Genomic DNA, 27,491 nt, shown 5'->3' with positions numbered 1-27,491 from the left:
TTTATACTAAGTATGTCTTTTGGAAAGAAAGAAAGAACATACTTGCACATCTCCATACAAGGGTAAAATTGGATATAGTTAAAAATGTCTCTAAATAAAATATTTACAAGCTTTTTTTTCCAATAGCAGAACCAAAATGGTTGTCCCCAAAAGTACTGCTAGGTGAAACTGCCATATTTTTAAACAGTCAAACCTTTATCTTAAGCACAAGTTAAAACACAGGGGAGAAGTGAAGAAAAAACTACCTAAATTTTCCATACGGATGCTGACATTTAGATTCCAAGCATAGTGGAGAAAACTTTAATAGTTTTTCAAAGCAATTTAACTGTTTATGATTTTTTTTTTTTAATGTTGTCTTCACTTACCAGCTGCCAAAGAAACACAACACTGTTCCTTCTCATTTGTAATCTCATTCAGTCTATAGGGAACATCATGTAAGGAAGGAGACAGATCGGGCAAACATGAGTATTTTCCTATCCCACACATCTGGACTGAGCCCAAGGAAAGGTGTTTAACAAATGTTGATCCGTTCTGCACAAAGCTGTAATTCAACAGAATTAAAAAACAAAAACAGAAACACACTTTGCATTCAATAGCAGTCTACAAAGTGTACCATTTTTAATTTTCATTTACAGACAAGTATTATAGTTGTTATGCATAATAAATATGACGGACTAACAGAATGAGTTATTCTGAGTATTATGCATTAATTTTGCACATAAGCTTTACTTTGTATATCACTCTTTTTTCCAAAATAGGTGCCCAAAAGTAGCCTTACATTTTTAATGTATTAATGCCAATGGGACTGTTTATGCTTTGCATACTTTTAGGGAAGATGGCAAAATAGTGAAATTGCTTTACATTGTTTGATGCCTACACACAGATCCGAGGCCTCAAAAGTATAAGAAAGCAAAAATATTTTATCATTTTTTTCTTTAAATAAAAGCTCATAAAACCTAGTGATAATTTTTAAAGACATTTTTGTATATATAAAAATTTATGTATATATTAATGTAAAAATAAATAATTTGTTAAATCATTTAGCACATTGTCTAAAAATAATGCAACTTGCATTCCTGACCAGTTCATCTCCAAGTACTTCTTAATAAAATATACTGTTCCACCTGCTATCACATCCATACCAAATTCTATGCCCATTTTAACATCTTTATTTTTACAAAATAATGATGACTTAGAATACTCATAGCTAGAATAAAGCCTCCATTAAATCAACCTTCTTTCCCTTTCCAAGAAATGACGCTGAAGTTTAACCAATTTCCAGAAGTAAGCAAAGTACTTAGATATGAAGGATATTTAAAGGTCTTATAAAAGAAACTTTTCTGATTTCAGCTAGGATAGAGTTAATTTTCCTCCTAGTGGCTGGTACAGTGCTGTGTTTTTTATTTAGGTTGAACAAAGCATCAACAACAAGTACAATCTGGTATTTTCTTTTTCCTCCAAACTTTAAGGAAGCATTGCAGTTTCACTAAGATCATAGCAAGAAAGTTTCTGAAGCATTGCAGGGAAATTCTGGCTTAATGTTTCATCCCTTACACGATGCCAGCAGTAGTTATAAATTCAAATCCAGGACAAACAACTGAACTCTCAAACTTCCAAGCCGCTGCTATTAGAAGATTGATTTTCACTACCAATTTTACCATTTTTCATTGGATAACACAAATATGAAAATATTCTAATGACGGTCTCCAACAGATAAAACATAAAAGGTGCAATTTATAGATAACTCTACATATCTGACATGCCAAGCATACCTAGACATCTGATGCCATCCCACATCCAGAAGCGTTGTGTATGCACCCACTAATATGGCATCAAAGTAACATGGGATAAGGTAACGTGGAATTTTCTTTAAATAGATAAACATGGCCTTCAACCATTTACCAACCTATTAAAATACAATATTATTAGAAGCTGATAACACTTGAAAACAATGGGGTTAAAAGCCAGTGCTTTTAGGATCCATTTAGTTAAAATATTTATCACAGATTTTGAACAGATTATATTATATACCCAAATTCTCCATCACACAGATGATGTTATTTCCAGCTACTAATATCACCACTACCGTGCAACCATTCATATTCAAGAAGCATTCCATGCTAGATATTTGTGACAGAATTGCTGTATCCCGCTGCTCCAAAACTTCAGCCAAACTCTAAGAATGGTAGGGAAAAAAATATCTTGTTCAATGACAAATGGACAAGAACAGCAATTACGGAAAGAAATTATTTCTTGCAAATGGTACATTTTCACAAACAAGCTTTTAAGACTAAGAAGCAAAGGGAAGATGCAACTCAGAAGCTGTCACTATGACCCAAGTGTGGGAATGAGGATTCTCATTGATTAAAAAAAAAAAAAAAAGATTGAAGAGATGAAGCTTGAGACAAGGGACTGAAAAATTATCAGACTGAATAATGTGTGGCCACTAGTGCAAATGGCTGCTGATCTGGGTCTGTGACTTAAGATTCTTGAGCTTCACCATCTTCATTTCTTGACAATGTAGTTGAGACCCGAAAGCATTTCTTTCCTTTCCTTCCAGTACTGTTAAAGTAGAACATGACAACCTACTATAAAATCACTACCACTAAAGATTGAAAACCTGCAGATAGACTGTACAGATGATGAAGTACACATCTTTCTATTACATATAACGCTATACTTTCAACCTAGAAATTAGAGGGAAAATTACCTATGTAAACACTGAAATTGTAAAATCTAGTTTCAAGTGACTTTGATATAGCTATTGCTACTTCATCTTTTCTGCAGAACAAACAGAAACACTGCAAATTAAGAACTCAAAAAAAAAATGCAGACAAAATAAGCAACAATCTTGAAAGAGCACCGAGCCTGGCTACTATCGGACTAACTTGCTTTCATCAAGCTCCTATCACTGAAGTCAGAGTCATCATTCACTTCAGTACAACATTCAACAGCTTTATCCTTTCTTCCACTTTGTATCAGTACAGTTGGCTTCAGGACCAAAGCAAAGTAAGAATGTTACACTCTTCCTTATTAAATTCATCACCTTGGTTACCCAAATCATGTCTTTCTCTTGTGAAATGAATAAAGCAATTGCCTTGTAGGAAAGCAAAGGATTGAGTTATAAGACAATTAACTTGGATCTTCATAAATCAGTGAATGGTTTGGGTTGGAAGGGGCCTTAAGGATCATCTAGTTCCAACCCTCATATCACGAGGGGTTCCAGCTCCCCTTCCACTCAACCAGGTTGCTCAAAGCCCCATCCAGTCTGTCTTTATACACTGCCTGGGGTGGGGCAAATCCCATTTTCTCAGCGCCTAGCTGTGCAATCTTACTGTAAGTGTACCACAATCACATAAGCCTCAGTGGTATTTAGGCCCCCTTTTGAAAGTAGTCACTTAAAAAGATGGTTACTTAATTTTCATTTGAGCGGATGGTAGTAAACAGAAGGAACCCTTCAGGCCCTAAATATTTTCCATCTCCCTTGTGCAACCTACTCTTAAATAGGATTGAGAAGAGGGAAGAAAAACAAATTAATGGTTTAATCTCCTAGAAGAAATTGCCTCGACAATAAATACTTTACACAGAATCACAGAATCACAGAATTTCTAGGTTGGAAGAGACCTCAAGATCATCGAGTCCAACCTCTAACCTAACACTAACAGTCCCCACTAAACCATATCCCTAAACTCTACATCAAAACGTCTTTTGAAGACTTCCAGGGATGGTGACTCCACCACCTCCCTGGGCAGCCTGTTCCAATGCCTCACAACCCTTTCAGTAAAGAAGCTCTTCCTAACATCTAACCTAAAACTCCCCTGGCGCAACTTTAGCCCATTCCCCCTCGTCCTGTCACCAGGCACGTGGGAGAACAGGCCAACCCCCACCTCTCTACAGCCTCCTTTAAGGTATCTGTAGAGAGCGATAAGGTCGCCCCTGAGCCTCCTCTTCTCCAGGCTGAATAAGCCCAGCTCCTTCAGCCGCTCCTCGTAGGACTTGTTCTCCAGGCCCCTCACCAGCTTCGTCGCCCTTCTTTGGACCCGCTCAAGCACCTCCATGTCCTTCTTGTAGCGAGGGGCCCAAAATTGAACACAGTACTCGAGGTGCGGCCTCACCAGAGCCGAGTACAGGGGGACGATCACCTCCCTAGCCCTGCTGGTCACACTATTTCTGATACAAGCCAGGATGCTATTGGCCTTCTTGGCCACCTGAGCACACTGCTGGCTCATATTCAGCCGACTGTCCACTATCACTCCCAGGTCCTTCTCCGCCTGGCAGCTCTCCAACCACTCATCTCCCAGCCTGTAGCTCTGCTTGGGGTTATTACGCCCCAGGTGCAGGACCCGGCACTTGGCCTTGTTAAACTTCATGCAGTTGACCTCAGCCCATCGGTGCAGCCTATCCAGATCCTCCTGCAGAGCCTTCCTACCCTCGAGCAGATTGACACTCGCACCTAACTTGGTGTCATCTGCAAACTTACTGAGGGTGCACTCAATGCCCTCGTCCAGATCATTGATGAAGATGTTAAAGAGGACCGGCCCCAGCACCGAGCCCTGGGGGACGCCACTAGTGACTGGCCTCCAACTGGATTTGACTCCATTTACCACAACTCTCTGGGCCCGGCTATCCAGCCAGTTTCTAACCCAACGAAGCGTGTGCCAGTCCAAGCCAAGAGCAGCCAGTTTCTTGAGGAGAATGCTGTGGGAGACGGTGTCAAAAGCCTTGCTGAAGTCAAGGTAGACCACATCCACAGCCTTTCCCTCGTCCACCCAGCGCAGACAGACTGAACTTAAAAACATCGTAATAATTGAAAAAAGAAGCAAAGCAATCATTTGAAATCCCCAAGACACCAAATATATATTTTTACTCACTTCTGCACAGGCTCCAGCACGTGAAATCAGACGATTGCTGACATAATCAATCATCCAATCTCCAGATCTTAAATTATCACAAAACGGGTGGCCCAAATCATTCTTTGGTCTAATGTCTGCCATTACTGACATTAACCCTGAAGATACAAACCCAACTCAGTATTACGGGACACATGATTACCCAGAGAAAAAGCTACAGTGCAACAGATATATTAACTGGCTTTAACTATAATACTTTTCTTGATCTGCAATGAGTTAGGATACAACTCACAGTTTCCTGAGAGTACATCCCAGACAGTCACAAAACCCACTGTGGAATAAGTAGCATGACAGAAGTCATGTGTCTGATAGATACTACTTCTCTCATTAACTTCACATTATATTCATTTTCCTTTTTTTTTTTTTTTAAATGATAGAGCACTGGTGTTAAAACATGTATTGAAAATTAATTTTGCAACCCCCACAGTATTAGAAAAATACGTCTTGTTTAATTATGTTGTGATGATTTGTTTCCTGGGGTCTAACACCAATTAGCATGGTCAAGCAGAAACAACATTCTGATTTTTATCCAAGCAGTAGCACTAGCCATTAAACAGTACTAAGGTATGATCTAGATTGTGCTGCTCTATTTTACCCTTTCCATGACAGGAAAATGTAATGCTGAAACTATTACCTTGGAGGCCTGCATACTTCAGCGGTGACCAGTTTGGTATATTGTAACAACCTCCACCATCTTCTTGCTCTTCTGCCTCACACCTATACAGCACTTGATTTAGGTCAGCCAAACTTAGTTTAGATGCAATTCTGAAATAAAGATGAAAAAATACAAACCCAAAAGCAACATTTGCATGAAAATACAGAGAAGATTTTACAAACAATTCTAGTTGCAGACTTGCATTAAAACAATCAAATACATAAAACTCCCTCACCACTTAACCTTGAAAATTAAGAGCCTGAATTTTTAGATGTTCTGAGTAGTGCTGCTCAGATGTTTCTGAGTCTATTTAGAAATACCATATTAAGAGCTTAAGCACAAACCCTGTAATAATCATACCCCAACACTGACAAGCACTCCATGTTAGGAAGTCTACTTTAAGCAGCAGTTACACAGAACATGAACAAAAGAGCCTGGCAACCTTTTAAGTATTAACCCTGTTTAGTTTTATACAGATAAAAAGAGTATCTCAGAGTTTTTTATAACAATCTGACGATCCAAATCTATCTATAGAAACAACAACAACAAATCTTTCTTTTAAATGTACAGACCTTTGCTCTTACTGTATGTTTCCCAGTTCTACTTCAGAAACCTAAAGAATACTTACGAAGAAAATAATGTTTTTAATATGGGTGCTGAATGATCATCGGGAAGACTTCCAGATTTAAAATGAGGACTGAACTGGATCAGATGACTACGGAGTACACCAACAGCCTCTTGTGCCTTTGGATCAAGACTGACTCTGAAATACGAATGCATAATTTGTAGGAATGTAGCACTTAAAATAACTTTTCCTAAGTCTCAAAACAAGGAATCCTATCATTCTATTTTAACTAACACAGCTATTTGGCAATTATCATAACGTACCTGAATACTATTACACTTCCTGGTGTTAAATTTTCAAATTCTATTTCTTGAACAAATTCATTTGGCCCTTTTATGGCAGTTCCGGCTTGCTTTATAATTTTACTGTCTTTAATCTTAGAAGAGAAAACATATTTGCAACTGAAATTCAATGTATTTTCTAATATAAAATATCACAAATGACAAAATATTACATCAGAACATGGGTGAATAAGGCTAATTACCTGAATGTGCTCTCTGAGTTCCACTGTGAAGTTAGGCAATCCATTTATAAAACGTTCATCTTTTTTGTAAGGATTAGCATTTCTCTCAATAGTTCTAGCCTCAAGTACTACTTCTTCAATTTTCCCTATGAAAAGTTAAATTATGTTGTAGTTGTTAATATAGATTCTTTTGCAAACATGAAGCAAATCCTAAAACTAAAGAAATCACTATGTAAAATGCAACTCTCAGTTGTACAACTGCAGAATAACAAGGTGACAAAACACATGGATAAGTGCTATAAACATCCCATAAGCATTCATTACACGTTTATCATCTGGGTTGTGTTTAATACTGCAATTTTGTTATTTTATAATAAATTAGCCATGAAATCAATCACCAATTAGACCCTGCTTTTTACTGATCAGCTCTAGTTAGTTTGTTTCTAGTTAGTAGTTAGTTTCCTTATTATCTTTTAGGAGACTTTGTATTAGACTAGTTTCTAAACTGCAGATACAGACAGTGTATTTTCAGAGTGTAAAAAACTTGTATTAATATTCAAATAATTTCCTCTGTTCTCTAAATAATCTACCAACTAAGGTGTACAAGTCCTGTAGACACTTCTGCGTGGTCTTCACATACAAATGTGACTGACTTAGACACACATACAGACCTGGATAACACATAAAAAGCCAGGATGGAAAGCTGCTCTGCAGAAATATGGCAGAGGTAAGATGTATTCTTCGCTGCTATTAAGCTGCAAATACCTTGTATATTTAATCAGTTATCACCTATGTTTATATTAGCTTATGCAGTCCAATATTGTTTCTTATTGAAATGTATTTTAAACCCACAAAAAATAGTTGTAAATAAGAAAGCTAAATAGCAGTGACATCCACAAGGATGATGAGATTTTGGCCTTTTTTTTTTTTTTTTTTTTTTTTTTTAAATCAGTGTAATGCTTTACAAATAGCAATTTCCTCCCCTTACCCTGTAAAACTAATCACCTTCCTCTGTTAACTAGTTCTTACCATTTCACAAGCACATGTACATGGCGAACTTACAGCAGAAAGTGTACTCAGTAAGAATGCCTTTGAAAACCCTAAGCAACTTTCTTACTGTTTAACGACTTTTGGAGCATACATGTTGGTACATACAAAAGAAGTGTTGCATACTGAAAATTCTCATATTGATTTCACACACTCAGGGTTGGAAAACATGGAAATGGAATGACTTGATTTTTTTGTACACCTGTCATCCCTTGAAAAGAGACCTGATTACCTGGGATACACATTTCAGGTACTTCTTTACTGTAGAAGGAAGTCTTCGGATCCCTGAAAGCAGTTCTACTTACAGCCACAACAGACTGGTGTGTGTTAGGGCAATGTCTTGTCACTGCCACTATATCTTCATCAACTTGATCTACATACACCTAGAAAAGGCATACCATTACAACTGTGCTCACTCAGAATATAAATATAGAAAAATCACAGTATTACCCTCATATCTTGCCTGATTAAAGCCTTTAGCCCCCAGCTCCTGATGCAGCCTGTTTATGGCCAGCCTTCCTGCTAGAATTCCTGTTTGGAAATTAACTTCACCAGAAGTCAGGTGTGCTGCTGGATTCCACGTTGCATAAAATCTCTCTTCAGATACTACGGATATCTGCAAAGATATTAAGATTTTAGCAAAAATCAGCCACTCTGAAAAAAGAGCTGGAGGTTCCAACTATATGATGAAATTGGATGATCTTAAGTAATGCTAGCTAGTAAACTGCTTGGTAATCAAAAAACAAAACAGAACAAAAAACCAAACGCACCATCAAATACAACACCACCACCACAAAACCAAACAAAGTAACTCCCCCTCCCTCTACCCCCAAATATTAAAAAACATATATGGCAAGAATCAAGTAATTTTGGAATTAAACTGTAAACACAGACCTGGTGTGGTACAAGTTCATCATATCCTTTGGTGCTTCCTGTAGCACAGCATGCCATGGAAACAATCATTGCACTGGGAAGAGCATCATATGCAGATCGGTGCTAGGTTAAAAAATAAATAGGTAGAAAATGAATTAAATCCATCATTCATCCCTCCCAATTCACCATACGTAAGATTCACTGAGTTTAACAGAGGAAACAATTGCTGATCATAATTTTCTTGATCACAATAGATTTACTGAAAAAAATTATTACAACTGCAGTACAACGGCAACTTAAGAGTACCCCTCAAAAACCCACTCCAGTTCACACTGCTGTCTTTCTCATCCTTTCCTGTAAAACAGGAGCTTAGGAGGAAGGATGAACAATCAGAGACAAAACTGCTTACAGCATCTGGAATGAAAAAGTCTAAAAAGCTCATTAAATAGCTTTGTATACCATTTCCCTTAAAGGACAAAGCCTTGAAATTCAGTGGAACTTGTTAAAAAATGTTACTCATTGGATAAAAACTTGATCTGAAACAACATTTTTCCTACATATCACCCAGAAAATAATAATAATCCAGTCTGCATCAAGCCCTCCCATGGTTCAGAAACATCAATTTAGAAAAGATTAAACATAAACTTTGGTTTCCAGTTTAAATGCTCACCTGAATTGGACACTCATTATCGTGTGTAATATCCATGAACAGTGCATGAGCAATAGCTGGCATCAGAGGTCTCAGACGTGGCTGAACAAAAGAGCCAACAGGTTCACCTCCAAAACGATAAACTAACCTTCCCTCCTCATGGCTATTATAAGCTGTCATTGCCTCTAAAGAAGAAGATAGGTAATGGTTTGCATAAGAATAACTATCATATAGTACAGCATGCACAGAGATGTTAATGCAGCATTTTACAATTGTTGTTTGGGTGTGTTTAATCATAAAAAAAAAAAAAAAAAAATCACAGTAAAACTTTATTCTCCAACTTTGAAATATTCTGTTTGTTATAATATGGGAAGGTAGGGAAGGGAGAAAAAAGCAAAAATCTGCAACGGTTTCCCCAGTGGACTTAAGAATTTCATGCAACAAAAATCAGACACGATGCAGCACTTGCATAGCAGAACTGTGCTACAGCTTTTTCTTCTCTCACTAGAATACAAGTGAAATATTTAACCTTCTGTAAATTAAGGTAGGACATTTTTTCTTGATTTACAGCTAGTACTGTATTTTTTGCTGAGTATTAGAAAATACACAATACAAGAACTGTGCTTCTTATGACAATGAGTATGAAATTAAAAGCACTTAATCCAGAAGCAAGCATTTATTTGGGAAAAGTACATCCTCTATACTCTCTGGTTGGAAAGACACCACGTATACAGCAAGCCTACCTCTTATTAAGGAGGTAATGCCCAGCCTATTCACAAAGATATTGTCCAGCTCCTCATTTCCTGTGAACAGCTCAGCCACTACAAACAAATCTGCTCGCAATTTTCTAGCTGTATCCAGCATGTACTGCAAAAAGCACAGCCAAAAAAGCCACAGAAAGGGGAAAGGTAGACACAAAAGTGGACAAGTTTCAAAGCTAGGCAGGGATTGACAATAGGAAAATGCCATGCAGCAAGGACGAATAAAAAGCCAAAATTAAGGAATTAAAAAAAAAGTTGAGTTACAGAAGACGACACAAACATAAGCAAAGATCAAGAATTAGGATACAACATGGAAATTAAATACAACACAAAGGAAAGATAATTGCATAAGCAAAGAACATAAATACGTAAGAAAAAAAGCATACCAATGTTAGTGTCACATTAAAAACTCTGAACCATACATGACAATCCTTTATAACTTTCAACTGCTTATTGTACCTCTAATCAGGCTGGTAATTCCCAGGCGGTTGACAAAAACATTGTCAATGTACTCACTGCCCGTGAAGAGTTCAGCTATCACATAAAGATTAGGTCTGACTGATCTGGCTGTTGCTAGCATCTCCTATAGATCATAATACATGTTTAATGGAAGCATCCATTGTCAGCTACATGTACGCAATCATTAATGTGAATCTTAAACAAACATGAGTGAGTTCTTAACACATGCAGTTCATAAAAACTATTACTAACAGGTAGCATTCATAAAATTGTTTTTGTTTTATAGAGATCTGTAGATTATCTGAATAATTCTAGAAAATCTTCTGAAGATTTTAAGCTAATTATGGCTTTGTTTTTAAACAAAAATTTGACTCAAAATGCAAGAACAAAATGTTGGATAAGAGAAATATCTGTTAAAATAAGAAATTATTGCAGGACTTTGGTTAAAGCCTTCAAGGTTACCATTCAAAAAACAGTAACAAGTAAAAGAATGGCAGAAGTTTTGAAAATGGCTGCATTTAAGAGTCACTTACAGCTTTGGTGCGGATGCATAAACTGATTTAAGAGAGCTCTTCACAGATTTAGGGAAGCTCTGTACCCAAGCTAGGACTTTGCACTGCTCAGATCTATATAAAGATACTTTACTAATTAAGTACAATTTCTGGATGTAGTCAGCTGTGTGGGAAACAATAAGGGATAAATGTTAGCAATAATCCTGACTGAACTTTTTGTAGGTATTCTTTACCAACTTTTAAATTCTGGAATGTAAAACACTTCCTGCTTATTTCATCAACACCAAAGGATACAGGAAAGTATCAGTGTTTGTTTGCCATCCAGGTCTTGGAAATGACCAAGTCTAGAACTGACATACTAGATACTGGCAGTGACTGCACTTCAGCCCACAGATACAGGATGGCAAAGTTACCCATGCCCATCAGTGTCTACAGGATCTCAGCCGATATGGAGAATGGAGATGTACAATAGCTACACCATTTTGCTACCTGTTCAAAGTAGCTGAAACTGTATCTAAACATTGCCAGTCAAGAAACTTTATCAATAAAATTCATTCACTCTGCCACGCAGATTTTACAGCTTTTGTAGAAGCAGTGCAGAACTTATTTCAGTCAGAAGGTGCTTTATCATAAGTGTGTTTAATTTGCGTACCTCAGCTACATGAATAGGCGTTGAGTGACAGTTGTCAAGACGAACGCCATGGAAATATTTGGCAGTGATTTCGGTGTATTTTTTCATATGTGCCCAGAGGTATGGGCAGTCTTCAGGTTTGTTCCCATAACGCAGCTTCACACTGTCTCCCCAGCAAATAAGCTCCCTTCTCAAGTAAACATTTGAACCTGTAAGGGAAAAAAAACACTATAATAGAGCTATAGAACAGAATTCTGGACCCAAATGAAGATGTGGCAATTCATTTTCTACTTCTTAAGAGTAGGAGAATGCTGTGATGATGAGTAAAAATTCTAACAATAACAGTATCGACTCAAAATCTACATACTTTATACTGATGTATAATTTCAGACTGCTCCATGGAAATATGAATAGTGCACATCCAAAGAAAGCTAATCTTTATGTCCATGTAGCTATGCTGCTATTAGTGTAGAACCAGCTGCATTTGTTTTTCCAGACACTATACTTGTGCCTTTACATACCATCTTTTCATGCTTCTTTATGGCACACAATATTCCAGCTGAGACTACAAATGTGGAACACAAGTACACAGCATTCACAAAGCCAGAGACCAATTAAGAGAGAAAACAGTAATGGAATTTAGATAAAGTAACTAAAACCAGTGACCTAAGGAATGAAAAAGCGTGCCCAGGCAACTCAACAAAAGCACCTATGAAATATTTTTACCTTTCTCTATGTGAAGGGGAAATACAAGAACAAAAAAAAGGCATTGAAAAGTCTGCAGATTATTTTGAAAACATAAGGCATTTGCCAACACACATCACTCTGAATTACCAGATTAGCTTCTAAAGCAGACTCAGCAAAACTCTTAGATGGATGTTTTTTAATTACAATTAAACTGGCCTTTGTTCGATTCACTTTACAAAGCAAGTTGGAAAACAAGACTTGCCAGCCTTGTTTTTACTGGATATCAGTGCTGTCCTCAAAATAGTTAGAATGTAATATTTTACTGCATGGCAAATTCACACCCTATCTTACCTTCACACGCAATCCACATACTTAAGTGGATTAATTTTCTTGACCATGCCTGCATACACAAGTGTTATGAATCACATAGTGAAGGTGTCCCTAATGCAGGGCCGACAAATATCTAGAGCAAACTTAGATCTCTACCTTCAGGGAGAAACAGATCACTGTTAGCAGTTAGCTTTTAACACTAATATCAATAGATTCAGCTCAGTCATTAGCAACCCTTCCCCTTTCTGAGCATAAGAATGGGCCTTTCTATTCTGATGCAGAATACAGGCTACAAAGAATAGAAAAATAGATCAGTTTGGTCTCTGTGGAGACAGCTTTGTTCTCAACTGGAACTGAAGCTCGACATAGCATAAAATACTGTCTAATCTCATTCTGCCCCCCACCCCCCCCAAAACAAAACAAAAAACTTTTTTTAAGTACTAAAACAAATTGAAGAAAAGAATGAATCCCCAGAGAGTAACTCTGTAATATTTGACTATTACTTTGAAAACTCTCAACACACTCCTCCTGCCCTGAAAAGGATCCAACAAAAAAATGGATTGGATGGGTAATCTTTATTCAAGTTCAAATATATTTGAGGGTTCTGAAGAAAGCACACACTCTCATTCCCAAAACACGAAGAGATTATCTGTAAACTAATACAGAAATTAATTATATAGCTTTTCTTTTAGATAATAACTTCCAGCAATTTTACAATAGCATATCAATGCAATTTTCACCATGTTTCTACCTACACCTGTATGCTGAGAGAGCCTTCACCATGGTGCAGTTCCACATGTAGCTGAGGTGACCTACTTCTCCAATGCTGATGCTGAGAGGAGAGCAGAGAGAGTCTCTCTCTACTGTCTGTTTCCCTGTCCCATCTCAACATCATCTCAAGTGCCCACCTGTCAACTGCCTGACATGCACACACTGGACTTTTCAACAAGCCAGGTTTTGCTCACTAATACAGCAAAATACCATTAAGCTTTTTATCGTACTGGATTTCTGATGCCTTATGAAAATGCCAACAAGTAGTGGAGTTGGAACGGTGCAAGGTAAGCAACAATGACAGAAGTAGGGGATGTCTCCCTTTCACTGACAGAAAGCTGATATCATATCTTGTGATGCTGTATCTCAAATTCCAGTTTTTACAATTGACTTTCTGTATGCTGAACGGGAAATAGAAGTGCTAGTGAGTATTTGCCTCCTATTCTGCTTTTTCATTTTCATAGGAATATATATGGGAAAATTAGACTAAATAAAATAATATTTGCTTCAGCTATAATATTAAAACATTTACAAAATGATTCAAATTTCTTTTACAAACCTGGTTCTGCAAAGTTTCTAAGAGGATCATCGCCCATAACCCATCCATTATGGGCCATGAAATAGCAAGCTTTATCTGGGTGATGTATCATAGCTTCTTCTTCCTCCACAGTCAGGTCTTTGAATGGATAAGTAAAATACCTATGGAATTCACAAATAATTTAAAAATATACATAAACCAAAATTAATTGTGTTTCAAATTATATCTGCTATGAACTGACTTGTAGACAACAGATACAAAAAGGCAGCTGTCAGACTATAAATGATGGTGAGTTTTCTATTTTGTATCATGTTTCGAAGGAGAAAGGACAGGTGCTGCTGCTACCTTGATGCCAATCTGGTAGTGTAAGACTAAATCCTCAACCCTTCAGACACATTACTGGCATCAAGTATATCAGACTTTCCTAGTTCCACTCCTGGTCTATCTACAAGAGCAATTTGCACTATGTAAGGTTTCATTGTGCTCTGCATATTATTTCAAGCCGCCTTAAGTCACATTTATTTAATAAAGAGTTATTACTGTTGCTTTAAAAAATAGTCATCTCATTGATAAAGTGGCATTTACGTATGGGAAATAAAATATAGTTGCACTAAAGTTTATTTTTAATTAACTTTGAACTCACTTTCCCTAGATAGACTAATAGTTCTCAACAACAACAAAAACAATACCTGGTAACTAAAGGATATTTTCTACTAATAGGACCCAGTTTAGGACCATGACCAGACAGTCGTTCATAAACCACAGTCCCCGCAAGACAATTGACCGCCTAGAAGAAATTAAATTATGCATTATTAGAATGCCTGAATATATTTGCAATTTAAAGCAATTCAACATTAAAACACAGAAATTATAAGACCTGCTCTTGATGGTGATTAATCTGTCTGTGTTGCTCAGCATTCAGTTCCTCAATCCTCTTGCGAAACCAGTTACAACACTCTTCTATTGCACCTGGTCCATTGCTTAGTAAGAAGATAAAAAGCAGAGAACAACCGAAATAATTTAGTTATTAAAAAAACATAATTAAAATGAATTTAAAAAAAAAAAAAAGATTTTTCCTATCTCTGAAAAAAAATATTATATATTTGGTTTTGTAAATTTAACTTCACTTGCAATTTTAAGTTCTGCTTAATAATACAATACCTGTGCGGTATGAATGTTGCCAATGCTATATTCATATCTACAGTACAGCCAAATCGTCTATAATCAGGGTCCTGAACTATTTGAAGATGTTGATTTGGATCAGATTTAGTGCTCATTTTGCCTGCGGACAAAATAGAAAACTATTCACAAAGTGAAAATAGAAATTACATTTAAAAGACACACAATTTTTACAGTTTGAGCATAAGTAAGATATGGGTAGACAAAAGGTTATAGAGGGGCGCAAAGGAAAAAATATTTAAGATCAGACAGAGCTGGCTACTCAAAAACATCTGTGCTCAGTTACAACATTGAATCCTGGCAAAAACAAACAAAAAAAAGATTTTTTGTTATTTATTTCCCAGACTATGAAGCACAGTCCTCAAATGCTTTATCATTCCTCAGAACATTCTTGCATGCTCTTATCAGCATGGTAGATTTTTCATACCTCCCCCAAAATTGGATTATTTTTATTTTCCAGCTATTTTTTAAGTTTACCTATAAGGCTAGTTGAACTATATATAAAGAATCCAGCAACACACTCTTCCTTTACCTTGAGTTAGAAGGGTTTTAAATTGTTCCACAGCTTTATTAACATCCACTTGGAAAAATTCCCACAGTTTGATTTTTGGATATATCTCTTCCCAAATTATTTTACGGATACACTGTAAAAAGAAAAATTATGTTAGTTAATGTTCATGATTAATATAAACACACAAAAAAAGCTAAGTGCTTTGTTCAGAAAAAAATAGTGAAATGAGGGATTATTTCAATAAATATATCTGCAAAGTATATATTCTGTGCATTTCCACAACCTTGGAACCATTCAAGGTTTATTCAGCTATTTACAATGTTCATTACCATACACTTAATTCTCATTTACTTACATTCAGGTGATGATCATTTTCAATCAACGGAGGGACCCCTTTATCAATACACTTTCCATCAGCCACCATACAGGTCAAGTGCCACAGAGCTCTATCTAAGACCCAAGCTGGCTTCAGGTGAGGAGAGTTTACAAGATTATAGCCACATTCTGGATGCATCTGGAGCCACTCACTGTTAGTAGCTTATTCAAGAAAGGCAGAAAAAAAAAAAGGACACAAGCTAAATACTTACACAAAAATCTTAACACCAAGAAGCCAAGGTACTATGTCACGTTTAAGTAGTTCAAATTTCAACTAAAGTTTTCCATGCTAATAGGAAATAATGTCTTACGCATATCTGTGCATCACTGATAGCTATTTATTTTGCAACGTTGTCAATTGCAGAGAAAATTTTTGTTAGTTACATTAAAATATGTAACAGTACCACCAGTCCTAAAACACTTCACAAAAACAAACAAAAAAAAAACACATCTGTGTTGCTGGAAGTAAATGAAATAATGGATGTGTAAACCCCCTGTGTGCATTAAAAACAAAACAAAAACAAAACAAACTCCCAAACCAAGATTAATGATGGCCTAAGGTGTTATATCTATTTTTATTCTTAACCCTATCAGATGCTACACACACAGAGAGCAAGACACCAGGAGCACACACATGCACTCCAAGAAACAATTAATGAAAAATGTAGTAAAATGGGCATTCAAGAATGGATTGGCTCTGACATTTGTGTAAACGATGAGAAGCACAGTGGTGGGAAGGGGTGCCACTGAGGGTCACGTGGGAAGATGAGTATGCCGTCTGGTGCATGCAAACTGAACACTAACATATGTTCACTAACACTAACTGATGTGTCTGTTTTCTAAACTAACCCTGTAGCATCAACAAGCACCAGATAGGTGCAGAATATTAGGTATGAACTCAAGTATGAAGAGCCTTTAATTGCAAATGAGTGTGATATTCTAATACAGACAATAATGTGCATACAACAGTATGAGTAAATACATATAATGCAATGAGAACTTTAATTCTGGAAAAATAAGAACAAAAAAAAAGGCTTCAGTAGTTAATTTCTTTCAATTTTCAGAACTGTTCCAAACACACAATTTAACTGAAAATAATTTTCATACATTCTTTTGAATGTAACAATTGAAAAACGTCACATACAAAAAAGCATAAGAAAAAACCTGCTGCTTAGGTTTTACAAGCTTTTTTAGAAATAGCTCTTCACAGAACACATCTTAACATTTAGAAAAACAGAGAAAAATAAAGTAACATCTAACAGAAGAGAAAAAATATAACAAGTTATTATACTGGAAACAGTGAAATAGTAAATAACATGCCCAAAATTATAGCAGATCAACTAACAACTAAAAAACAAGTCTGCTTAGTTCAAAGTTCAAACTAAAAAATGAAAGGTAAAGAAAATAGTGTAATCTCTCACTCTATACTATGAATAGCTCTTCTAAACACCCTCCTGCATATCTAAAGTCCATTATGACTATGGCAAAATTCCATGTTTATAAGGTCAAACCATTTGTGGAAGTTAAGAACTTCATGGTTTAAATGTCATAAACAACTAAAAAGCACTTCACTTATTTTAAAGTTGCATATAGCAATAATAAACACAGGCTGTTAAAGGCCATTCTAGGCCAACCAGATTGCTTTCCTTTCTCTCTCTCTCTCTCTCTCTCTTTCTTTTTATTTAGATGTATTCTTGCAGCAAGACCCGTGATTTACTATCCATATCCCTTCTGAAGGTAATGGCAGTCCCCGAAGTGGACATGTACCAAGTTACAAGGTGGGGTTTGCAAGTCTATCTATGATGCTCCTGCTAACATGCCAAAGGTGCATCTATGTTTACGTTTAATGCATACATCAAGGTTATGTTTAACATCAGACCACAGATGCTGGCTTTTGTTAGAAACTAACAGAGATGTTAACATCAAAAACTGATTCCCACCATTCTCTACCATACAAGCTTTCTCTGCTCCTTTCCAGTGTGTAAAAAACCAAAACCAACAAACAAAAACAATCAAGGAAAAATAACACTTCAGCTTAACCACCTCACATTTAAATTGAGCTGTCTGACTTTATAGCAGGAATGGTGGGGAAGCATTGCCGTTTTATACTGTGGTCTCAACTAGAAAGAAGAAACTATAATAATAATGACTGCTGTAAGCTGGGGGCTCATGAGCTGTTAGTGTTACCAGCGTTAGAGGACTTAGCGTGAGACAACACAGTGCTTTAGGTTTTTAATGCAGATATACTGTGGAATTAATAACCATGCGCCAGTATCCATAATCCACTCAAAATAAGTGACTATGCATTTCACATCTTTTACATTCAAATGAGTCTGTGAAATATACATTACAATTAAATCATCCCAATATGCATGGATTAACTGGTTTTACATTAGAATTTTCTGTTCAATTAAAATGCAAAAAATAGTCCAATTTCCATCTTATCAAGCTGTACACAAAAAGAACCTGAAAAAACATTTACTAAATTTTCTTATTACAGAAGCCCATAAAATATCTACCTCCACTGGAACACCATGACTTAAGCAGACGTTTATCGTTTATATGCATTTCTGCTTGTGCTGAGTTTGGCATTTAACAAAGTTTGTAGCCAGTTGCAAATCAAGACTTTTGATAATGAACAACCCAAAGGGAAAAAAATCCAGCATTCTTATTGCAAGATTATATGTTTGAAATCATACAAAGCCATCAAATGCAGCTTGATTAATGATTTAAGTCAGAATAATGGTCATTTGAAGATGCTTATAAACATCATTTCACCATGGTATAACTTAGAAAATAGTTAACTCATCCATCCCCTGAAGTTGAATTTGAGTTCTTAATATAACCAAATAAAATCCTTCTGCAAACGTAGCCAAATATCAATGTGACTTTTTTTCCTTATATTCTGGAGTATAATAATTAGACTTAGATATTTCTGTCCATAAAAACATTTTCCTTGATAGCATGCAAATATATACTGTAAAACTGTGATGGGATCTCAAGAACTTATGATAAAAGAGATGGACTTTTAGTTGGTAAAGTGCAAGAACTTTTTATCTGCTGAGAATGTCGAAAAGCCAACTTCCCTAAGACATATGGTCAATAACTACACTTCGGAGAGTAACATTTTAACAAACAGATAGGGCAAACAACTGGGCCCATATTACTTTGCAGATTGATTGGATAGGAATGTTTGACAACAGTCAACACCAAAGAACAAAAGCAAATAACTCTTGTAATTCATAGATATCTAACCATTTTTGTTGGTGGTGGTTTCATTTTTTAAATCTCAGAGGACTGTGACGTGAACATAGACAGCCATTTGTTGTTTTCTCTGCCATATGTATACTAATTATTGTGATCTTCAGGGTTACAGTATAATCAAAATAACCTCATTATCTAAATAATCAAGCTTATGAATAATGAAGTGTTATCATTTAAACTTCCTCAGTCATACTGAAAAAAGCCCACTGTCCCTCTGTACAGAATACATACCTTTAGCTATGAACTGCAATTAGATGAAAAACCTTCAGTGCTTTGACACATCTATGCTTAAAAAAAAAACAACACAAAAACAGAACAACCCCCTCTACTTCCCACCAACACACACACAGCTGTAACATTTCCTCCATTGCTTAATCCTAGCCTCTTGTCCCTATTCTGTTTGTTATCTGCATGTTAGAACCGAATTCAAGCAGCATTAAAAATGACCCTGTTTAACAAGAAAGTAGTCAGTTTATGTCCACCAAATAAATTAATTATGCAGATTCCATTCATTTATGTGGGCGCTGCACACCACAGATCTTAAAAACAAGCATGATATGATGAAAAATACAGAATCGTACACAGTTTATTAATTCATCTCTGTGAAGGGCTCTATTCACTCAAGTTACAATATGAAGTTATTTTACATCTGTAATGGAGATGTATCTGTAGTGATTGTAAAGAACTCTCCTAGACTTGAGAGATTCAAAACCAGAAAAACTAAGCTGCTTAAAAACACTACTTAAAGATGTGTTAGAGGGGGAAAAGTTAAAGGAGATGATGAAATATAGGACCAATTTGATTGTTCATACAGAAATCATACCAGTATGATTGTAGACTACATCTGTGATGCAAAGCATATTCCATTCATTCTTCATTTTTTCCACAAGAGCTCCTATATCACTCCAGGTGCATTTTTTATTATGGCTTGAAAATTCAGGATTTACTTCTAACTGATCAGCCAGGGAATAACATGATCTAGAAAGTCCAAGCTTCTGCAGCGGTGTAAAATGAATCATGTTGTAACCTATGTAATAAGAAACCATTTATTTAATAAGAAAATAGAATTGCAGTCAAAAAAGTTGATTGACAGAAGCATAAATTACAGGTATACCGTGCATCTAAACCTAGTATCCGGAATATCCATTGTAAATTCAGCTTAATCTTCCCCTTAAAATTCTGCATAATATAAGCTTTAAAAATCATCCTGTCATTTCTACGAACTCCTGTATCTATCTGAAATCAACACAACAGAAGTAATTTCCTATTATCAGGAAATTCTGAATTTTTGCAAATATCTAAATCATTTCACTAACTTAATCTGTTAATTAAATTTAATCTAGTGGAAAATATTTTATTTACAAACTAAAGGGCAAATGAACTGTTTATACTGAAGCTCTTCAGTGCAACTTTGTTTTCTTGTCACAAGATATTTTTTTTAAAAAAACAACTGTATATCCTTTACTATGTATATTAGCATTACCTGTTTCTTTTGCCACTTTAAGTCTATCTTCCCATTCATGAAATGGTCCCAGACACTTAGCGAGGAATGTCTGGAGTGTAACGCAATCCAAAGGTAACACATGATTATCAGCACCAACACGCAAAATAGGATCCACAACTATGTAACCTCCACCACTTTTCTCATTTCTAGGAGAAATTGATTCACATTGGTATAGTAAGTGCATATTGTACTAGTCAGTTACAGAAGCAGAATCCAACAAGCACAGCTATTTTGAAAATACAGTACCTTAATAGAACGGTTAGGGGGATTGGTGGGAGAAAGAACTGCAGCGAACCTAACAGGAAACACTGAAGCGATACTCATCTACTAGGCATCATCTCTGTACTGCACTTAATGCCACTTGCTTACAAGAATACAATGAGGTTACAGAGCTTTAAACTCTGCAAAAGTGATACCTTTGTTACCCTGGCTCCTCCTTTAAGAATACAGATGGAAACAAAGAAAACACAAGTGCCCACCGTTTACACTAAGACCTCTATTTGGAGCACTGTCCTGAGAAAGAGACCTGAGCTAAATGCCCTAAACCTGAGGGAATAGGAGCCTGAGCTCCTATGTTCCAGGAGCTCAGAATACTAGGCCATTACAGTCATTCTCTTCTGTTGAAACAAAGGAGGAAGTAAAGTATGTGAAATAAAGAATGACGGAACCTCTGTGCTAGAAAGATAGGAAACCATCCCAGATCAATGAAGAGAATACATCTTACTCACTTGGATATTTAGAGTACTGATGATTTTGAAATCTTGTAAAAATGTCTTGCCTTTCCAACATACACAGAAAATTGATCATTGTTCTGTATATTCTGCAGATGACTTTGCAGAAAGTCTTAGCCACAAAAGCTGTTGTCTTTCGCTAGCAGATTCAGATCGATTCAATTTTTGCATTTGAAAAATGCAGGGGAGAATTATGTTTTTCTTCTTAAAAGTGATTTCTTCAGTTTAAAAACATAATCTAAGGGAGCAGACTGCATTTGGCTGTAAGTATAGTGCTTCACTTACCCAAGACTGAAATAGTATTGATATGACCCAGAAATCTGGAGATCTAACTTGCAATATTTGTCAGAGTCATCTTCTTTTCCTGTGGGATTGTGCCATGATAATGTCCTGAACTTGTGGCGATCAAATAATTCTCCAGAAGCTGGATAATTAGTGCACACGGTAACATGCTTGCCTTGAAGAGTTGGGCCCAATCGGAACTGTAGTTCAAACCCTCAAGGAAAAAAAAAAAACAAACACAGACATCTCATCAGGAGTAATAGATATTTCTACTCTGTAATAAAAAATTATAATCTGGTATTATGTTAAGAAGAAAATATACCAATATAACTGCCAAGACCTTTTGCCAAATGGTCATCTTTTCTCCCTGCTTTCCAAACCTTTTTCCTTGCACACTTAACGTAAGTCTTTTTCCCTTTACTTGTATGGTACCTTTCCAATTCGTTCTGCTTTGATATATAAAAAGCGTAGGAAACAAAATACAGAAGATCATGGTCATTAGACCACACATATTTTTATGCAGATTTTGTTATATGTAGTATTGTGAAAGAAAAATCTAAAAGGTAATTCTTAAATTTATTAAGTCTATATATTAAGCTGATCCATGAAAATATCTAGAAAAAAAGGAACAAATTTGAAAACAAAATATTTCAAATCCATTGAAATCCATTCTCAATTTAAAGTTCACTTAATCCTAAATTCCTTATGCTTTCAAGTGCAAAATGACATATACTTGCGTGTAATCTACAGGGTACAGACTGTTAAACTCAGAGCTCAGCAAGTCAAAGGCAGTTTTGTATACGTGTTGCTGCTCACACACATCAGAAAGAGCAGTACTCAGACTAAAGATACCCATGACAGAGAGAATACAATTAAGTTAAAAATATTTGGGCCTAAAATTATACTGTAGTTTGCTAAGCTGGATATGAAGAAATCAGTGTTGTCACGAGGTTTCAGAATATGTTTTTCCTTGCAGGTATGAGAGCCTTCATCATGTACCTCGCTAATTACAGAGCCCCTTCAAATGACTGAAAGAGTGCTTGCACAATGGCTTTTACTAAGTTACATACCAGTCATGCAGCTGACTGTAGTAACACAGCTACTAGCCCTAACCGTCTACAAAATTAGAATTTTAAGCAAAAAAAAAAAAAATATATTTGTATAGAGACAAAATTATTGATACACCCATAATTAATATAAAGTCTAAAAAAAAAAAAAGAGCAGTGGCAAGTTCTAGCATCTTGAATTGGAGGAAAAAAAGCATAAACAACAACATAACACTCGTATTTGCTCATGAAATAGAACCCCAGCAACTCTGATCTGATATTAATCAGATCTCAATGTCCGAGTACATTGAAATAAAAGTCTCACCAAGCTTACAGCTTCTTTTATTAACATAGTCACAATTACCCCAAAAACTTCAGGTACAATAGTGGTTTTAACAATGTCTGCCAGGTAAAACAAAACTCATTTGATTTTTAAAAAAATATATATCCTTACATTAAAAAAAATCACTTCTGGAAGGTTAACTACACTCACAACAGCAATGTCCTGACATTTTATTACAGTGATCACTAAAATTAGAGCACAGGGATATATGCTGTCGATATCTTATTTCCTGTAACAGTTATACTGATATCAAGAATGCTGCGCTCAAAATTAGCTATGCCCTCTCAGAGACTGCCATCAGCAGAGACATTTTGAATGTCTGATAGCCACACATTTCTGTCCGACTCCTTCCAACAAAATTTACAGAACTGGGAGGAAGAGTTAATAATGGAGGTGAGGGTCAACTCTGAACTTATTCACTAATGGCATTTTTTTAGATTGCATTGCTAGAAAATTTTGAAATCAATATACTTGAAGAGAATTCTTATTCTCATGAACCAAAGTCTTGCTCCTCTACTAAACCACTTTGACATTAGGTTCCTGGATCAATAGCATAAAGCAATAAAAAACAGAAAAGATTTATGAGCAATAAATATTGCTGCATTGTTAAAAATGCTTTCTAAATAGAGTGGCTTTAATTTTAGTCTGACTTTAATGACCAGCATAATAGCAGTCCAGTTCTAGTTTTTTTTTTTGTTTTTTTTTTTTTGGCAAACAGACTTGACACTTTCAAAGAGAAACAATACCAAGTTCTTATTACTATGCAGGCAGAATACCAATATAGCACAGCTATAAGAAATCTGACAGGCACGATAAGAAGATTTAGGAGCAGCTGGGGATCCTGCGTTATGAAATGTTATCTCGGACTTTCCAAGAAGTTAGTGTCATCGTTATAGTTCAAAGCTATTTTATTAAAGATGGGGTGTTACCTAACATGTTGCAGATTAATACTTCAGAGTTTGCCTTAAGAGGACTTTTTTAGGTCAGTACAGCACGGTTACACAGAGAGAAGCTCTGTCCTGCGCAGGCTGTAAAAAATGCCTCACACGAAGGCTGACGGCTCCCAGCCGCTCTGCCCTTCATTTCTCGAGTTTTGTGAGCCGGGACCGGCGCCCTCTGACCTCCGCAGTGGAAGCAACCGTACCAGAAATTGTTTCATATTAAAAGAATGGGAAAAATAAAACCAAACCAACAGCCCCCCAGCCACGACCACAGGCTGACCCCCTTGCCCCTCGCTGCCCGAGGAAGGCGGGGAGCTGCTAGCGAGCTGCCCTCAGCCGGCCCCGACCCACCTTGCTCCAGCCTGAAGAGGGTCTTGTCCAGCTTCTCCATCTCGTTGAGGTGCAGCAGCCGCGTCTCCTTACCGCTCGGCATGGCTGCTGCCGGCTGCCTGCCGCTCCTCCGGCGGCGGGAGGCTCGCTGCGGCCCGGGGGAGGCTCGCCCTGCCGGGAGGAACACACACACGAAGCCAACCCGTCAGCGGCGGCCCGGAAAGCGGCCGGCCACTCGGGAGCGCCTCACGCCGCCGGTGCCGCTTACATCTTCCGCAGCCCCGGGGAGAGCGGGGATGGGGCGAAAGGGGAGGAGGGCGGCAGGGAGCCCTCAGCCCTCCCCCGGCCGGCGGCAGCAGCACCGCGGAGCAGCTCCCGGCCCCGAGCCGCCCCCGGGAGGGGCGCGCCTGACACCTGTCATCCCGCTGCCCTGTCACTCTGTCACCCTGTCACCCCGCCGCTCTCCCTGCTCGCCCACTGCCGCCGGGCCCCGTGGCCGCCATACTCACGGGCGGGACCGCGGCAGCGGCTGCCGAGGCTGAGAGGAGCCGGGGCAGGAGCGGCCCAGGGCGGACAGGCGTCACTCGCACACTCGCCGACAACGGCGACAGACCCCGCAGAACTCCCGGTCCTGATGTTTTCTCGCTGTTTTACAAACAAACTTCATCAGCTCGGGCGGCGCCGGCAGAGCTCCCGCGAGAGCCAAGGGCCCGCCCTGGGGGCGCGGCCAAGCCTGGCCCGTCCGAGCGGGTTCCTGAGGGACGGCTCCGTCCCCAGCGCCGTGGGGCTGCGGCCGCGCTGAGCTCCCCGCGAAATGGCGGTGCCCGCGCAGGGTCTGCCCGCCACAGGGGCTCGGGCGCCCGCAGCCACCGGGTTTCTGTAACCGAGGCGTGAGGTACTGGTTTTAAAAAAGAGCACCCTTACTTGGAAGGATGCTGCCCTTGCCGTGGCTGCGCGCTGCAGTACCCGCAGCACCTGCAGCCGTTGCCTTAGGCCTCCCGCCACCGCAGCCGCTAGCTGCCCCCACAGTAAAGGTCAGACGTGCAGCTTCGGAAGGTCAGTCTATTTTTGTGGCCTAGAACTCTATAAGAAACGATTTTGCTTCTCAATTTACAGTCACTATGTTACACTGTTTATCATTCCCTCCCTAGGTAGTATATTTGTGGAACTATGAGAAGACCACAAAACAATTTAGACTTAACCATTTACTTCCAGTCATCCCATGCACCCTACAGCTGTGTCTTGCTGCAACATGTTCATCCAGTTAAGATGCCTTTAGGGACAGCTGAAGGGCTGTGATGTTTATGGAAACACTTCCAACTGTTTCAAATGCAGTTTATTACCTTTTGGTAGTTTTTTTTTTTTTCTCCCCCTACTCCTCCCACAGAAAATTCTAAGGCATCTGTTTTTCCTCATTACATATTTTCCTAATTTTCGATATCGTTGAAAAAGGTTTTCACAGTGTAAGTGAAAATATCAAGTTTTATGCCCCAGGCGTTCCCTAGACAGGCTGAGGGAAAATTCTTCAGAAAAGCTCCCCCTGCATGTTCTCCCAACCCTGTTAAGAGAACTGCGTGAGTGGATGATTCAGTCTGGATTGTCTCACGTGGATATTTCCAGGGTGCCCGATGGGATTCTCCCTTCTTTACTCTTCCCAGCCTTCTTATTCCTTACCCAGCTTGCTAAACCTGCATGCTTCATATACAGGACAGACTTGTGCTCAACAGAAGCCCAGCTCTGTCAGTACACTACCTGTTTTCTCTGAATTTGAAGTGTCCTAGCAAGGAAATAAAAGAAGTTCCAACAGGTACGGGAATCACAGGAACAAACTCAACAGTAACTGAAAGAGATCTGGACTGTATATTTGCTATGGTCCTCAGCAGGCTTCAGTATCCAGAAATGACTTTGCAGTTGTGCTGCCACAGAACCTTGCGCCAGTGCCTTTTCCTCCAGGCTAGCTAGTGGCCTGGCGCATGCTGAAAACAGAGAAGGATTTAGAAGTCTTGTAAGCTGCTTAGGCAGCGAACAGTTCTAAGACAGGAAGAAAAAATAATACCCATATAACCAAGTCCTTTGGATAGTTACCCTAAAGTATGTGCTTGTGAAAAACATTTTAAACTAGAAGGGTATTCGTGAATGCCATTTCAACAGTGCTACTTAATTTCCAAATGTGGCTTCTGTTTTCCCTACTTGAATTTCCATTGTGAGCAGGGAAACTCACCTTACTGTAGCTACTAGGTCAGCACTGACATGTCTCTGCTAGCATATCCATTCCGACAGTTTTTGAAATGTATCCAAGTTCATGTTAAAGGATTGTTAAGTTTCACATGACAAAAATCAGTAGGAAACCAAACTCACATAGAACCTCCTGATTCCAAACTCTAAAGCAGTTATTTTGACCAACGTTTATCACAGTAGCTAGAACAGATATCAACAGCCTAAATGAAGGACTTGATGTGCTATAGAGCAAAGATGTTCATTAAGTATTACTAAATCACTTAATAATTAGAACAGTATAAATTCATTAACATTCAATTCAATATGATAAAAAAGGACTATTACAAAGTTACTGAATGAATATACCAGATCCCTTGATGAAATTTAATCAGGAAAGCAGAACAGACTGCCCTAATCCTTTCTCCATCCATATCACCTGATATGCTGTCACATCTCTCAAAGATTTTGGACCTGTGTTAATTCAGCAGTGGTAAATTAAACCAGTTTCTGCATATGGGAATTACACCATCAATGTGCAAGTGCTGCCATTTAGCATTGCAGATATCACATAGGACGCAATTAACAGCAGTCATTAATAGTATTTGTTACACTGGTGTCTAAATGGTGAATTTTGCAGTGCTGTTTCATCTTCAGTTTGCAGTTTGTGTGTGTGTGGTATGATACACCACAGCAGGAAAAGATCAACAGTAGCTTCAAAATAAGAGTGGATCAATGCCATTGATCAGGAAATAATTTTCAAGCTTTTTCAAACATATTCATACCAGAATATTTCAGTTCTTTTATATACATCTTCCTGGTACTCCCTCCCTTCCTGCCTTCTGTTTTGCACCCCAGTA

At 37.8% G+C, this 27,491-nt stretch overlaps 1 protein-coding gene across 3 annotated transcripts in view; it reads right to left on the bottom strand.

Annotated features, from left to right (window-relative positions):
- Window positions 1-25,095, bottom strand: part of AGL (amylo-alpha-1, 6-glucosidase, 4-alpha-glucanotransferase) — a 37,036-nt gene extending 11,941 nt beyond the window's left edge. Inside the window, exons 1-24 of one of the 3 annotated variants that reach the window (XM_035332943.1) lie at window positions 24,927-25,095; window positions 24,439-24,565; window positions 21,761-21,971; window positions 20,724-20,890; window positions 20,064-20,267; window positions 15,957-16,138; window positions 15,623-15,734; window positions 15,073-15,193; window positions 14,789-14,891; window positions 14,601-14,698; window positions 13,933-14,072; window positions 11,607-11,794; window positions 10,443-10,566; window positions 9,244-9,407; window positions 8,595-8,696; window positions 8,164-8,316; window positions 7,933-8,083; window positions 6,675-6,799; window positions 6,454-6,566; window positions 6,194-6,328; window positions 5,545-5,675; window positions 4,872-5,008; window positions 1,773-1,906; window positions 366-541 (exon numbers count right to left, since the gene is read on the bottom strand). In XM_035332943.1, the coding sequence (XP_035188834.1) occupies window positions 366-541; window positions 1,773-1,906; window positions 4,872-5,008; window positions 5,545-5,675; window positions 6,194-6,328; window positions 6,454-6,566; window positions 6,675-6,799; window positions 7,933-8,083; window positions 8,164-8,316; window positions 8,595-8,696; window positions 9,244-9,407; window positions 10,443-10,566; window positions 11,607-11,794; window positions 13,933-14,072; window positions 14,601-14,698; window positions 14,789-14,891; window positions 15,073-15,193; window positions 15,623-15,734; window positions 15,957-16,138; window positions 20,064-20,267; window positions 20,724-20,890; window positions 21,761-21,971; window positions 24,439-24,520 (3,253 nt within the window). In that variant the 5' untranslated portion in view covers window positions 24,521-24,565; window positions 24,927-25,095. Of the gene's footprint in view, window positions 1-365; window positions 542-1,772; window positions 1,907-4,871; window positions 5,009-5,544; window positions 5,676-6,193; window positions 6,329-6,453; window positions 6,567-6,674; window positions 6,800-7,932; window positions 8,084-8,163; window positions 8,317-8,594; window positions 8,697-9,243; window positions 9,408-9,965; window positions 10,090-10,442; window positions 10,567-11,606; window positions 11,795-13,932; window positions 14,073-14,600; window positions 14,699-14,788; window positions 14,892-15,072; window positions 15,194-15,622; window positions 15,735-15,956; window positions 16,139-20,063; window positions 20,268-20,723; window positions 20,891-21,760; window positions 21,972-24,438; window positions 24,825-24,926 lie in introns of those variants that run through there. The other 2 variants (XM_035332944.1, XM_035332945.1) reach the window with 2 other exon arrangements.
- Window positions 25,096-27,491: the final 2,396 nt, after the last annotated feature.

Source organism: Oxyura jamaicensis, chromosome 8 (assembly GCF_011077185.1).
Source record: "Oxyura jamaicensis isolate SHBP4307 breed ruddy duck chromosome 8, BPBGC_Ojam_1.0, whole genome shotgun sequence".
In the NCBI taxonomy this organism is placed as follows: Eukaryota; Metazoa; Chordata; class Aves; order Anseriformes; family Anatidae; genus Oxyura; species Oxyura jamaicensis.
This window is presented reverse-complemented; position numbering and strand designations above follow the sequence as displayed.